The following is a 16038-nucleotide window of genomic DNA, read 5'->3' as shown; positions in this document are numbered from 1 at the left end:
TGGCTATCTGACCCTTCTAGGCTGTTTCTGCCTGGCAGCTGTCTTCAAAACCAACTGAACTCAAACAGCTTCCAAACCAAACTGCTGTTTCTAGTTTCTTCTCTGTGTGTGTCTGTGGGAGGGACCTGTCTCTCTGGACCTCTGTTGCTAGGCAACAGCCCAGTTTTTTTACTCTTGTGTTTGCTTAACTTCTCTTCCAGTCGTAAACTTTCATTAGAAATGTAGGCACCTTTTAAAGTGAAACTAAAACTCAACTTGACCTTTTCTTAACACACAGATACAGAAAAACAAATCAAACTTAAACATTAAAGCTAAAACTCATTCCTAACATCCACAAATACCAAGACAGCTTACTTAAACTATCTCTATTTCCTAAACTTCCAAGAAATACTAGGGAACCAAGGGCCTAGTGAGAAGGAGGAATTGAAGGAAATTAGTATTACTAAAACAATAGTGCTGGAGAAATTAATGGGACTGAAAGCCGATAAATCCCCAGGGTCCAATAATCCACATCCCAGGGTACTAAAGGAGGTGGCCATGGATGTGTTTGTTGTCATCTTCCAAAATTCTGTAGATTCTGGAACAATCCCAGCAGATTGGGCAAAAGTAACCCCACTATTTCAAAAAGGAGGGAGAAAACAGTGAATTACAGACTGATTAGCCTAACCTCAGTAATAGGGAAAATGCTTGAGTCTATCATAAAGGATGTGATAACAGGACACTTAGAAAATATCAACGGGATTAGGCAAAGTCAACATGGATTTATGAAAGGGAAATCATGTTTGACAAACCTATCAGAATTTTTGAGGACATAACTAGCAGGATAAGGGAGAACCAGTGGTGTATTTGGATTTTCAGAAAGCTTTTGATAAAGTCCTACATAAGAGGTTAGTGTGTAAAATAAAAGCACATGGGATTGGGGGTAACATATTGGCATGGATTGAGAATTGGTTAGCAGACAGGAAACAGAGTCTTTTTCACAGTGGCAGGCAGTGACTAGTGGGGTATCACAGGGATCAATGTTTGGGTCCCAGCTATTCACAATATATATCAATGATTTGGTTGAGGGAACCAAATGTAATATTTCCAAGTTTGCTGATGACACTAAACTTGGTGGGAATGTGAGTAATGAGGAGGGTGTTCAGAGGCTTCAAGGTGATTTAGACAGGTTGAGTAAGTGGGCAAATACATGGCAGATGCAGTAAAATGTGGATAAGTGAGAAGTTATCCACTTTGGTAGGAAAAACAGAATGGCAGAGTATTATTTAAATAGTGATAGATAAGCAAATGTTGATGTACAAAGGGACCTGGATGTCCTTCTACACCAATCATTGAACGTATGCATGCAGATGCAGCAAGCAGTTAAGAAGGCAAAGGGTAAGTTGGTCATCATTGCAAGGGGACTTGAGTACAGGAGCAAGGATGTCTTACTGCAACAGTACAGGACCTTGGCGAAACCACACCTGGAGTGTTGTGCACTGTTTTGGTCTCCTTACCTAAGAAGGGATATACTTGCCATAGAGGGAGTGCAGTGAAGGTTCACCAAACTGATTCCAAGGATTGTCGTATGGGGAGAAATTAGGCGACTAGGCCTGTATTCACTGGAGATTAGAAGAATGAGAGGAGATTTGATTGAAATATATAAACTTCTGACAAGGATGGACAGACTAGATGCAGGGATGATATTCCCTCTGGCTGGTGGTGGGGTGGGGGGGGGCGGTGGTCTAGAACAAGGAGTCATAGTCTCAGGATATGGGGTAGACCATTTAAGACTGAGATGAGGAGAAACTTCTTCACTCAGAGGGTGGCGAACCACGGAATTCTCTAACAAAGAAGGCTGTGGAGGCCAAGTCACTGAATATATTTAAGAAGGAAATTGATAGATTTCTATATTCTAAAGGCATCAAGGGGTATGGGGAAAGTGCAGGTGTACGGCATTGAGATAGAGGATCAATCATGATCATACTGAATGGCAAAGCAGGCTCGAAGGTCTGAATGACCTACTCCTGCTCCTATTTTCTATCTTTCTATGTTAACTGCTATATTCCCACTGTAACCAGGACTGATTCTTGTTATTACCTAGGGTCTCAGTTACACTAATTGTAAGCAAATGTAATTAATTTCTGTTACTTTTGTCACATTTTGTTTTCAGCCTCCTGGCACATATTTGGCAATATGGATAATCATTGATCTTATATCTTTTCTGCTGATTGTCTTAATATATCTTAGACAAAGGTAAGGAACACTAATTATACCAGCCTGTGGCCGCACTAGAAATGGTAACCTTGAGGCAGTAAATGGTGAACACTGAATAATCCCAGAGGTCTCTGTAAGAATGATTAATGTATGTATTGAACCTCAGCTGTTAAGATTGTGAAATTCAAATCCCAAGTGCAAATACTTCTTAATACTAGGATAAATAGCTAGAAATCGCAACATTACAGAGCTTCAAATGAAGATTTTGGATTTTGGAAGTCCAGTTTTTCAAATTAGTTTTTTTCTATTTTTTTCCACTGTGAACGACTGCTTCAATGGGCAGAAAGTTCCCCCCTTGGTGGGGGGGGGAGGGGGGGAGTGGTGGAGCTCAGGAACAGACGCGTGGAGCGCGTGCCTTCGATTGGCACTCCCGATTGGGGGCGCGCTGCCATTTTACACAGGCGGGCCAATTAAGGCCCGCCCAGCATGACGTCCGCAAGGAAGTGCTATGCGCTCCCTGTGCGGGCGGGGGGGGATTCCCTGAGCCAAGAGTGCGAAAAAGTGCACTCATCTCCCTGAGGCTGAGTGCTGCCTCAGGGAGATCGGCCCCACAATAAAAAAAAATTAAAAACAGAAAATAAAAATTTCTCTGATATGTCCCCTCATGTGACACTATCACGAGTTGGGACATGTCCATCACTTTTAAATACACTTTTATTAAATTTTACAAAACCTATATGAAACCTCATCCCGCCCGTGGATGAGGTTTTATGCTTTTCCTAATGCCCATCAAGGCTCCCAGCCTGCCCGCCAACCTTAAGGTTGGATGGGCAGGTCCACTAATCATGTTAACTACTTTGTCAATGGCCTCAATAGGCCGTCGACAGGTCAGTGGGCGCACAGCTGATTCGGCTGAGGCCCCGCCGACCTGAAAATTGAAATGAGGCGGGGTAACGACGGGAATTCCGCCTAATGTCATCCTGCATCATTTTACATGGCGGCGAGCAGGCCCTGCCCCCCACTCGCCGACTGGGAAATCCTGGCCAATGTCAACTTTTGTGCCTGCCCTCTTCCATTTTCCCTCTTGTCCTTCTACAAAATCTGCAGTGGGAGGTCCATTGGAATTTCGGTATCAGTATCACTTACCTTGGCATTCGATGCTACCATATAATTTGCCTTTTTTATGGTCTTTCTACCTGCAACGTAATCTGTAAAGAATCTCTATATCTCTCTGCTCTTCCAATCTGTTAAGTCTAATAATTTATGATATTTAATTTCAATGCTTTTTTTCAAAATGACTTACTTAACATTCCAGTGCAGAAAACTGCATCTGCCATCCATCTGCCCACTCTGCTAACCCATCTACGTCTGCCTCTACTTGTCCACATAGATTATAAACTCCCAATTTGGTACAGCACAACTTTAGTATTATTATTCTTGTGTCCTTGTGGAACACCTAGCCAGTTAATTCCTTGTTTGTTTCAGTGCCATATTATTTGACCATTTGTTCACCAAACATGCCAGCATTCTCTAAATCACAGAATAATTTTTTTTTAGAATCCTGAAATAACAAACAGAGTTATAGCCCTAAGAATAATTTAGGATCATATTTGCTGCCCTGAATTCAACAAACTCAGCACAAACCAGAAATCAAATCTGGAACTTTCTGGTCTGTACAATTCAGTTCCACACTACATAGAAACATAGGCCAGGAATTTTCCCTCGTTGGGTGGGCTCAGCGAGAGCGGTTGGGAAGTTGACCATCGCCCACAATTGGGGCTGGACTGTGATTTCATGCTGGCAGGCCAATTAATGTGACTCCGTCACATGAGCAGGGACATGTTAGAAATTAGGATGAAATTTTTAATTTTTCTAAAATTGCTGTTTGAAACCTCATCCCGCCTGTGGATGGGGTTTCTTAAAACGTGCAAAGGCTGCTTGGCCTATTCGCCTGCATGCCAGCTGTAAGGTTGGACGGGCAGAAAAAATGTCATTTAATTACATTGTTAATGGCCTTAATAGGCCTTTAATTATCAGCGGGCGTGCTACCAGTTTCCGCGCACGCCTGCCGACCGAAATATCGCGCAAGTCCGTGATGATGTTGGGACGCTTGCCCGACGTCATTTTACGCTCAAGCAGATCGGGCGCACACCTGCATGCTCAGCAAAAAATCCTTCCCAAAGCCATAGAAACATTGAAAATTTATGGCTCAGTAGGAGGGCACTTGGCCTGTCATATGCAGTACATTTACCCATCGAGCCAGAAGGAGAACTAATGTGAGCAATTACGGGTGGGAATCCACATCCATTGTGCTATCTCTGTATGTTCCATTGCAATGAGGTTTGAACCCTGATCATTCTACCTGTCCCAAAATCCAGATGTTTATAAGAAAATAAATTACATATTAAACCTATTGATAGAAAGCATTGCAGCTGCTCCTGCCCTAACAGACAATATATAGTTACCCCAAGAGCAATAAAATTCATTGCCATGCAGATAATAGGCATGAGTTTTCATTGCTGTACAAATATATTTAACTACTTTGTACAGAACGTGCTAAATGATGGAATAGTCTGTGATGTGAGCCAGAGGAGACTGATCATATAAGCCAAATTTAAAAGAAACCTGGATTGGTATCTGGAGAAAAAAATCGATCGGAGATTGATATCATAGAATATATTTCCAAGATGCTAGAACTGCCGGTCCTATACATTCCTGTATTAATGCCCTCTCCTATCCTATACTTAAGTTGTTGTTGATGATAAATACCTCAAACTTTTCCCTCTTATTTATCTGCTGTACTGCTCCTGTCCTTGAGATACTTATTCTCCAAGAGGGTGAGTTGGAAAGTGGTGCCCCATCACCACCGAAGGTGCCATTGTTCATAATGTCAGAAGTTGTAAAAGTTTGTATTGTGTCATCTGGAATGTCCATGGAGTTCAGTAGATAGTGAACAAAAGTGAGGAATGTGGTCGATTTTCCTTGTCAAGTTCCATGGGCAGGATTTTCAGGTCGTTGGGCAGGTGAGGTGGGCGAGCCTGGAAGCAGGTGGGAAACCAGCTGCCGCCCGCGATCAGCCCCTGACTGCGATTTCATGCTGGATAGCCAATTAACAGCCAGCCAGCCTGAAAGGTATGCTGAAAAGCTCAGTGGTGCAGAGGTGGGACAGGAAAAGGACGAGCGCTGATGTCAGCGCAGGCGCAGTGGAGCATGCAATGAAAGCTCCCTGAAGGCAGGAAGCTGAAGAATTTTAAAAACAAAAATAAAGATTATGAAATTTTGAAAAAAATGTCCCCACATAGGACTCACTCACCTGAACATATAGATAATAAAAATTCTGTCAAAACATTTTTTTAAATTAATCTCGAAAACCTCATCCCAACAGTGGATGAGGATTTCTCAAAAATCCAAAGGCTGCATGTCCAATTCGCCTGCCGCCAACTGTGAGGCTGGACAGGCAGCGAAAAATTGCTCTTAATTAATACATTAATGGCCTTAATAGGCCTCTTAATTGACGGCAGGCTTACCGCTGACTCTTGCGCGCCCGCCAACCAAAACATCACGCAAGCGCGCAATAACATCGGGATGTTCACCCTACATCATCGCATGCTATCTTACGCACGATCGGGTCAGGCGCACGCCCACCTGCGGGACATAAAATTCTGCCCCATGTGTGCTAGGTCTAGCATCCCTATCACAGTTCCAATTAAAATTGGCTTACCCAAAACACACCCTGGCCTTTCCTGGCTTATATGGTGCATTCATACATTGATCCATAGACAGAACCATTGAAACTCAAACTGAATATCAGAAAGGGAGGAAGTGTTTATAACACCACTCTTTGTAGAACTCTTGCATGGTTAATGTCTATGGATATTGTTTAAGTGCTCAAAGATTAACACCTGTTTCCTTTTCCATAGATCAAAACACAGGAAGATACAAGGTAAAATAATTTTTATGGTGAGATGGCACAGATTGCCAGTGGACTATGATGTAGAGTGATACTGCCAACAGTGTTCATGCCTAGTATTTCTAAACTGGAATCTCCTTAGTTAGATTCCACATTGATTTTCTTGAGGATTTATTATTCCATATTATACATATGTGATCAGAATCCCATGATTGGATTTCAACCAATAGTTCAAGTCCGAGCATCCATCAATCTATAGGATAATTTCTGCATTCCTATGTTCCCTCTAGGGAGTCAAGCTCACAGGTAGCAGAGGCCAGAAAATCAAACTAACGTTGTAGCCCCATCTTTAACCTATGCTCCTTTCAAGCATGGCTTCCCCATTTGGAACTCAGGATCATGGAATCTACCTTTATCCAAATCCTTGGTTAGATTTCAGCCTGCAAACCAATCCTTCATATTCAATGTACAAATCAATTATATTCCATCCTTTAACTCACTCCTGTGTATTTGATACTCTGCATAAAATCCATCCAAATATCTTGATTGGACTCCAGTCTACAATTCTCACACAAGAATCTGTTATTGATCATGTTAAAAAAAAACATCCCCCACTCCCAAACGCATTGACTGCATTCCACCTATAGGCTTGGTGAATTGTATTTTGAAAGAACTATCCAATTAGTCCCACTCCCCCTGCTCTTGCCCCATAGCTCTGCCTATTTTTCCATTTCAAGCATATCTCCAATTCTCTTTTCAAATTATTTGATTCACTTTCATCATTCTTTCAAATAATGCATTCCAAATCATAACAAAAACTATGTTCTCAATTCTGCTTCTTTTGCCAATCACCTTAAACCTGTGTCTTCTGGTTACTGACCCTTCTCCCAATGGAAATAGTTTCTCTTTATTTACTCTTTCAAAATTCTTTGCAATTTTGACAGCTTTATTAAATTACTCCTGAATCTTGTCTGCTGTGGTAATTGGAAAATAAATCAAAAAGTAAGTTTTGTAACAAACAGAAATAAACCAGCTGGCAAGCATGGACAAATGTGGCATTTCTAAAGAAACAGGGTCAAGATCTCACTGGAGAAAGTGGAACAAAATCAGTACTCATTAGCAATGAATACACTTTTCAGGAGAAATAATAGTGATCAACATTGAAATCTAAATTAAGTTCTCCCATTGGTTGATAACCAATACCTTGAACTAAACACTAACCTAAAACACTAGTATGCAGCACCAGTCTATCAGACAAAGTCGAACATTGGGAAATCCAACCCATCTCATGGGGAGAAACTAGCTGAGTTCCCACAGCCCCTTGCCCCTCTCCCCCCAACACTCTCGATTGCTGGCCCTCTACCACTGAGGAAAAAAAATTGTAAACCACTATTTGATGAAGTATTAGTCTATCATCACAATTTTCACATTCCCCCATTAGGCAATAATTTGTCATACCCTCTACCCACCACTCCACAAGCTAAAAGCACAAGTTGCTCTCCACTACCCTGTTAAAGCAAAATACACATGCAACCCTCCATCTCTCAGCTGAGGAAAAATGAATAACCTGGCTGTCTCTCATCCACCCACAAACCTAGAAAGGGCAAATATTCTTGCTCCTTCCCATCACTTCCATGTGACTTTTCCAGTCAGCCTCCCTCCTTTCCCTCCATCTTCTCTACCCATTATTCTCTCTCCTTCTCACTCTTTGCATCACTGTATCCTCACCTCTTCTCTCTCCTCTATCACTCCACTTCCCTTCCACCCCCCTTCTTCCCTCCAAAGCTCCTGTCCTCCTTTGTCCATCTCTCACCCTTTCAGCATTCCCCTTTCTCTTCTCCCTCTCCTATCATATTCATCCCTTTCTCTCTCTACTACTGTCCTCACCTTGTTCCCTCCCACCTTATCACCATGTCTTTTTCCTCCCTCCTTCTTCCATCTCCAATCGAAGTTTCTAGCATTTTGTAATTTCTTAAGATTCTGTCTTTGGATTTTTGGACTCGCTGAGAGAGAAGCAGTCTTATGTCCCAATCAAAAATTAGATAAGTTAAAATCTATTTAAATACCTAAAAAAAATTACATGTTTTAGAGTTCGCTCTTTGTAAGTAATAGAATACATTGTCTTCCTTGTTTAGTGTTATCTTGTTGTTGTGTGTGTATATGTATCTTATTTTTATTTCCTACTGCATTTGTTCCTGTCTCTACTGTTTGCACTATTTCATTGCCGTTACCATTGTATCCTTTCTCCAGGTATTCTTTTCAATATTCATTTGAGGGGAAACTAAATAAGTGTAGGTAGAATAGAATAGGAAATGAATATGTCAATAGGGTTAGAAGAGAGGTAGGAGGTGGTTCAGGTGGAACATAAACTCTGGCATTGACCATTTGAAGAAAATAACCTGTTTCTCTGTAGTAAATGTTATGTAATATCATTCTCTCTGCTGTCCCTATTACTATTCATTTCCTGATGTGGGTCTTACCATTGGCACTCTCCTCTCCACCTCTTGTATTATTTTGCTTTCTCCACTCCTTGTTCACCATTTTGTGACTTCACGCTCTCCTCTTGTTCTGTTCTTTTACTTTCTTCCTTTTCTCACTTCACTCATCCTCCTTTGTTCCTTTACCCTTTATTAACCCTTTTTCCTCTCATCCCCTACTCTTACTGTTGCCTCTCCTCCCTCACTACATCCTTCTTCCTCTCCCTTCACCATTTCCCTCTTCCTCTTCCCTTCTTGTTGCCCTTTTCTCCTTTGCTATTTCCATCTTCCTCCTGTCCCACCAGTGCCTGATCTCCATTTCATTCTCCCCAATATCTTAGGTTAACCTAACATATTTGGATGCCTCACTATTTCCTTGTTCAACTCTGTCATCATCTTCTTCCCTCACTGTTACCCCCAACATGTTCCTCTTCCTTCCCTTTTCTCCTTCATCATCATCATCCTCGACCTCATGCCCGCACCATTTCCCAATTAATTGCTCCTTTCAATTAGCTGCCCCTTCTTCCCTCAATATACCCCCTTTTGGCTTTTGCAGTGCTAGCTGATTGTTCTTTGAAATAGGGAAGCCTGTTGTTCATTTTTCAAAGTGCTCAGTGTGCTGATTACTCAGCAGGATAGTTATGAGCATGATGAGCACTTTATAGAGTGACCTAGCTGTGAAGAGAAACCAGCAAAGCCATCAGAGATTAGAGATAGGGGAGCAATGCTCATGCCCTTACCATCCTACTTCCACCGAAATTTAAGTACAGTAGTGGAAACAAAATTACAAGTAAAATTGAAGATTTTGCTTACCCCTTATTGCCCACTTACTCTCATTTTCAGGTGAATCTCAATCTTATAAGCCAGAGCTTCTCCCAGAAACAAGTGCGGGCCTCATTAGTAAATTTAAATCAGTATCAGATGATATACTTATGATCTTAGTACAGTTTTTTGTCTCTGAATGCACGGCTACCACCAGTTCCTGATCTGCCCACAAACCAGAGGCGGTACAAGTTGAGGTGGCCATTTTGAGCAATATTTAAAGGGATCCTCAGCTGTTTGTAGGTAAAATATTAGAACTTTTAGGGGGTGGGGGCATTTTGTTGGTATTGTGATTTTTGCTCCTTGAATGATTTTAATTTGCTTTTAGTTGCTATAGAACATTCTGAGCTCTAAAGGAGGTTCCAAGCAATGCACTTTTTGTTCTTCATCGGGTTCCTTCTGGCAAAGGATGAGAAGCAGCAGAAGCAATGATCAAAGAGAATTGCAGAGAGTTCAAATAGAAGCAGTCATGCTCACAGAAATCCTTAACCGCCAACAGAGTTTATGACCTGATTTTTCAACCTCAAGGCGGGTAATGGGAGTTGGGAAAGTTCCCAGCTCAGCCTGCTCACCTTGGAAGAAAGTGCCCACAAAGATGGGATCTTCATTCTCAGGGGGTGGGTGCAGGCTGGAGTCAGGCCAGCTGACCTGGAAAGAAGTTTGGATGCAGTCATGGGCTGACGGGTGCCAAGGCGGGCTGTTTAAAAAGCCTGCCTCAGTGCTGTGGGACTTAGTGCTAGCTAAAATAAAAACACCAAAGGCCCTCCAGCCCTCACCCTACACATTCCTATACCCCATCCATGCCACTTCATGTCCCCATGTCAGGCTATATTCCCCACTCACTACCCCCAATGGCCCCTCATGCCACCAATGCCAAGCTATATCCCTCCACTCACCCCTGGATGGTCCCTCATATCCCCCGTGCCAAGCTATGACACTCTAACTGCTCCTATGCCAAACTACAGCATTTCTATGACCATTGATCCACTATACTTTGTCTAGAACCAAGCCCTAAAAAAATCATTCATTCATTACTTTCCACTATGTTGAAAAAGAGTCATTTCACTGCAAATTAATAAAGTTATCAATCATCCAGACCACAGACCCTTGAAACTCCTTAACCTTGTGTAAATGAACATTGTGAAACTGACCACAGGACCACAGAGTCAGAGCTGTCAATCAAGCAGTGTTTTTCCCTGGGGCACAGCTATTTCAACAAGTAATAGATGCCTGGGTTCTTAGCCAAGTCTCATTATGTATGCTTGGCAGAGAGCCCAGAAATCCATTACTCTTGTTGAAACAGCTGCACACCACAGAAAACATTGCTTGATTGTCAGCTCTGGCTCTCAAATCTCTGCAGTCCATTTCACAATGTTTGTTTACACAAAGTTAAGTAGTTTCAATGGTTTCTGTTATTTACTTTAAAGGGTCTGGATGAATGACAAATTTAATTGCCTTGTGGTGAAATGACTTTTTTTAAAACATAGTGGAAAGTCCTGACTTTTTTAAAGCTTTTTTTTTACACATCCTACTATCACTGCAGGGTTCATTGGTTCTGTACAGTGTATAGTGGGTCAGTGGAAAGAAATTGAAAGTAATACCTCCAATTCTTAGGAGAGAAATCCACAGCAAGGCCTTGCTTCTCTTGAGAGAGTTGTCATCTCCTGCAACAATACCTACAAGCTGCCACAGCTAGTACTACATTGCCTGTTACAGTCAAATTAACTGAATTTCTTTGCCTGCAGCTGCTTCCAGTCCGTTACAAGGAACTTCAGTAACACTGATCAGTCTTCAGTTCATGCTTGCTTTTAGCAGAGGATTTATGCCATGTTTACTATAGCAAGCACATTAGTCACTTTCTCAATGAATACCTGAAGGCAGAAAGACAGCACTCTTGAGTTTTTCACAGATTGCAAGGTTCCAGCAAGTAAAGGATGCCATTGTCTGAGCCAAAGTTGCTCTACTGGTTTATTCATAGCAGCCCACTTGCCTCATGAATCATAAGGGCCTACACTCCATTTATGTAGAACTGGAGTATGATCATTCGCAGTGCATAATGCAGGTCTGTGCTTGCATTCCTGGAAGCTGCCATATGGTGTTATATTGCAGCCCCCACCCACTCTCACTCTTTGTCCTTGCATAGTGTGAGAAGCTGACTACTTGAGGACAAGGATTATCTCTTAAACTCTTGCCTCACATCTCCTCTCAGGAAGTCACATTTAGCAGCCAAACTGCACTACAAATCAGGTCCGTGGTCAACTAGAACCCTCACTGAGCAAATCAATGGATGCCCAGGCAATGATTCCGATGCCTGACCAAGTCATCCAACATCCTGCAGTGTAGCCCACAAAGTCTCCCAAATGATAGTGGTGTTCTACATGTTGTATTACTTTGCTCTGCAATGGGGTCAACACAAAGAGCTACTTGTTGAATCATCCTCTGCTGTGAGCTATTTCTGCCAATGTGTAATGGACTGTTATAGCATCTAGATTATGCCTTCAATTAGTTCTCAATTGTCTTTAATTCATCGGTCATCTGGCATTGGTTCAGCTTCTTTTTGGCAACAAATAACCTTTCCTCTGCTATCATTCTTCGGCCCACCACTATACTGTCAGATTGCTCATATAGCATCATGTAATGGGTGAGCTAGAACTTACTGCAAAGCAAGAATTAAGCTGCTGTTTCTGTTTGGTTTCTGTCAAAAAAACTTTTTACCGTTTCACGAATTCTAGATTGTTTCACGAATTCCATTTTGTTTCTCTGTTTCAGAGGTTAGGATGGAAGAAAATTCTGAGGACACTATTCTGTGATTAAGCTTTGGAGGCAGCATTTCTCCATACTGATGTAACTCATTGACTGCATGACATCATAGGGTCTGGGTAATGGCCTCAGAGTTGAAGTTCAAGGTCAATATTGTACCTACATTTTTTGAAACCTTTATTTAAAAATAAATGAAATGTATCTGCCCCTCATCTCAGTGTGGGGTTTACATAACAAAATGTGTGTCATTGTTTTTAATCCTAAAATCTAGGTCCTCCTTCTCTACCTGATAGAAGATCCCTCGGATATTCAGTCCCATTTCCCAATTACAAGTACACCCTAATCCAGCAGAACCAACTTCCCTCCCTGACAGTACACTCCATTGCAGCTTGATCCTTCCTTCCTGATAGCACTATCTGCACAACATGTTCATATTATAGCCACCCCACCTGCCCTCCCCGCCACCACCCCCACCCCCACCCAGCAGCATTCCATAACCATTCAGTGGCTGAATCTTCGAGGTTGGCTCTTATCTGCCCTCTGAAGTGGCAACCCACTCAGTTGTATCAAACTGTTGAAATGAATAAGAGTGAGGTGCAGGAGGTTTAGGAGGGATGAGAGGAAAAACATTTTTACCCAGAGGGTGGTGACGCTCTGGAATGCACTGCCTGGGAGGATGGTGGAGGCGGGTTGCCTCACATCCTTTAAAAAGTACCTGGATGAGCACTTGGCACATCATAACATTCAAGGCTATGGGCCAAGTGCTGGTAAATGGGGTTTGGTAGGTAGGTCAGGTGTTTCTCACGTGTCGGTGCAGACTCAATGGGCCAAAGGGCCTCTTCTGCACTGTGTGATTCTGCAAATAACAAGAACCACAGACTGCAGTGGTTCAAGAAGATGGTACAACACTCCTTCTCAGGGCAACTAGGGAAGGAATGCCAGCCTTGCCAGTGAAGTAGGCCATTGGACATTTAAAGATGTAGTTCCATTCAGGGTCTTGCACATTGTGATGGTCTGCCACACTTTACATAACATAGTCCTTCAGAGAGATGTGGACCTTGAAGAGGGACAAGTGCTGGAATGACCCAGTTCCTCGGAGCGGGAAAAGGCTGAAGAGGAGGAGGATGAAGGTATAGAGGAGAACATTGGTTTGCAGGGAATTTGCCTGGGCCACCTCGTGAGACAAAGAACTGATTGGGATGCAGGGACATAAAGGCCACTCTGATTCAGGCACGTTTCACCTGATCTCTAATTGCCTGTAGGACAGTTGGCTCTGAAAGTCACCCGAGGGAAAGAGTGCATCCATAATGCACACAACTATGGCCTGAGTTTTCAGCTTGGTGGGTGGGCGCAATTGGCAGGCCTGGGAGCAGTCAGGAAACGGACCACCAACCGCGATCGGCCCCTGACCGCATTTTCATGTTGGCTGGCCAGTTAACGGCCAGCCAGCATGAAGCACGTACTAAAATGCTCAGCACTGCTGGGGTGGGGGCGGGAGGAGGGCTGCCTCAGGGAGCTGAAGACCCGAAACCCAGGAAATAAAGTTTTTAAAATCACGAAAAAAATGTCCAAACATCACAATCAGGTACCTGAACATACAGATTATAAAAATGCTGCCCACAGATTTTTCATTTTATTTAATAACAGAAACATCATCCCGCCCTTGGGTGAGATTTTATGAAAAATGTATAGGCCACCTGGCCAATTTGCCCATCCACCAACCATAAGATTGGATGGGCTACCTAAAATGACAGATAATTGCGCTGTTAATGGGCTTCATTGCCCTCTTAATTGTCAGCGGGAACGCTTCCAACTTTTGCACATGCCCACTAACTGAAATATCACAGAAGGGCAGGATGACATCAGGATGCTCGCCCGACTTCATCTTGTGTGATTTCACACCCGATTGGGTCGGGCAGTGCCTGCCCAATCAGTGTAAAATTCAGCCCTATGAATACTTTCATTGTTCCCAACCTTGGATGAAATGCAAGTCTCCACCAGCCACACTGTCACTGAACACCAGCCTGTGTGTCATTCTCTCAGTTCTTCCTTTTTTGGCCATATTGTCATCTAAAAATGAAATCATAGAATTCTGAGTGCAAGCAACAAAATGTCCATTGTGTTAAGTACTCAAGAGTTAATACAATCTCAAAATATGACAACTTAAGTGACTCGGAGAGTGCAACAGATGATACAGTGGCCTATGATTGCAGCTGCTCCTATGGGATGCACCAGCTGTGGCTAGGGATGAGGCGGACGCTTTTGTACGTGCATGCAGCTGAGATGCTCATGGCGATTGTCCTCAGCCTGTAGATGTCGGGGTTGCGGGGGACACCTGCTCTCTTGCGGTGTATGCTCTTTTCTCCTGCAAGGTCAAGAGTGAGAGAATCAAGACAACGCTGCGCTCCAGCAGTACAATCACTTAAGATAATAGTCTTCAGTGTTAAAAGCAAAATATTGCGGATGCAAGAAATATGAAATAAAAGCAGAAAATACAGGAAAAACTCAGCAGTTCTGTGGAGAGAGAAACAGATTTAACGTTTCCAGTCCACATGACTCTTCTTCAGAACCATTTAGCTTAAACAGGCAAAACAAATCAAGTGTTGGGTCTGCAATTTCCACCACTCTCTAGAAAAGGTTGCTCCAACACAGGAATTCCCATACTGGATATTAGCCTATAGTATTTTATGACTGAACAGGAGAGAGAAACAGAGTTAATGGGTAGAATTTTCCCAGACCGATGGAGGCGGGTTTCAGGGAGGGAGGGTCAGGTAATTACAAAATTTGACCTTGGGTCAGTTCCCCCACATGTTCTTTGCACCTTCCATCTCTCCCTAAGACAAACTGGGAGTGAAGTAGGGAACTCTCATTGTTAGACAATAAGTCAATTGAACTAATTAAAATGGTAATTAAAAGCCATTTCACACTGGCAAAGTATTTTTCGAACTGTGCACAGGTCACACATTGTGTCAGCAATTTGGCAGGTTAAAGAAGGTGAGTGCACAGCAGGAAATTGAGGCCTGAAACATACATATTATCTATAAAAGGGAAAGACTGGCAAGCCTGATGTCAGCCACAGTCAAAGGCTTGCGCTGACAGGAACAAATCTTTGAGGCTAATCTCAGTAATTCTATGCGATGCCATTTCTTTGAAATAACTTAGTGACCTCTAATGGGCTCTTGATCTTTTTGCCTGTGAGCTTACTTAGGGACTTTGGGTCCACATATTCCAACGTAGGTTGAGTCACTGAGGAGGAATCGCAGCATTCTTCTGCTCAGCAACTACAATGGCAGGGGCAGCAACTGCAAGAGGAGCAGGATCTGCAGCACTCTACACAGGCACATGAAGCTTGATGAAGAGAGTATGGCTGCAGGGCAGCACCTAGAAGAAGGTGTCACCCTCAGCACAGGATCTATAGGGCCAAGGATCAATTTCCTGGATCTTTCAGAACAACAGTGCATCCAAGGGCTGTGGCTATTTTGTCAGGTTATTGCAGATCCGTGCATCCTCTTGGAGGAAGATCTAAGGCCAGTAAGAGCAAGTGGCAACCTATTGCCTAGAGTGGTCAAGGTGACCTTAGCCTTTAAACAATTTTTTTGTGTCCATCTTATTCCAGGTCTCAGCTGCTGAGTTCTGCAGAGTCCCTCAATCTGCTGCCCACAAGTCCACCAGCAAGGTGACAAATGCCTTGTTTGCAAAGGCAGCACAGTAAATTAAATTTGAGACAGCATCAAGGCTGGGGGCTGTTGGGTTTGGCTCCCTGGTAGGATTTCCACAGGTCCAGGGCATGAGCACCTATGTGGTGATCAAGACGCCAAAGGAACAACTAGGTGTCTTTGTGAATTGGAAGGGATCCACTCCTTCAATTTGCAG

The 16038-nt window shown here is 42.9% G+C and overlaps 1 protein-coding gene across 1 annotated transcript in view; it reads left to right on the top strand.

Moving 5' to 3' along the window:
• gdpd2 (glycerophosphodiester phosphodiesterase domain containing 2) overlaps positions 1–12404 on the top strand; it is a 128706-nt gene extending 116302 nt beyond the window's left edge. Inside the window, exons 15-17 of the mRNA XM_041195763.1 lie at positions 2153–2235; positions 6117–6139; positions 12175–12404. Coding sequence (XP_041051697.1) covers positions 2153–2235; positions 6117–6139; positions 12175–12215 — 147 coding nt within the window. The 3' untranslated portion in view covers positions 12216–12404. The remainder of the gene's footprint in view (positions 1–2152; positions 2236–6116; positions 6140–12174) is intronic.
• Positions 12405–16038: the final 3634 nt, after the last annotated feature.

The sequence above is a fragment of the Carcharodon carcharias genome, chromosome 9, assembly GCF_017639515.1.
Source record: "Carcharodon carcharias isolate sCarCar2 chromosome 9, sCarCar2.pri, whole genome shotgun sequence".
Classification (NCBI taxonomy): domain Eukaryota; kingdom Metazoa; phylum Chordata; class Chondrichthyes; order Lamniformes; family Lamnidae; genus Carcharodon; species Carcharodon carcharias.
This window is presented reverse-complemented; position numbering and strand designations above follow the sequence as displayed.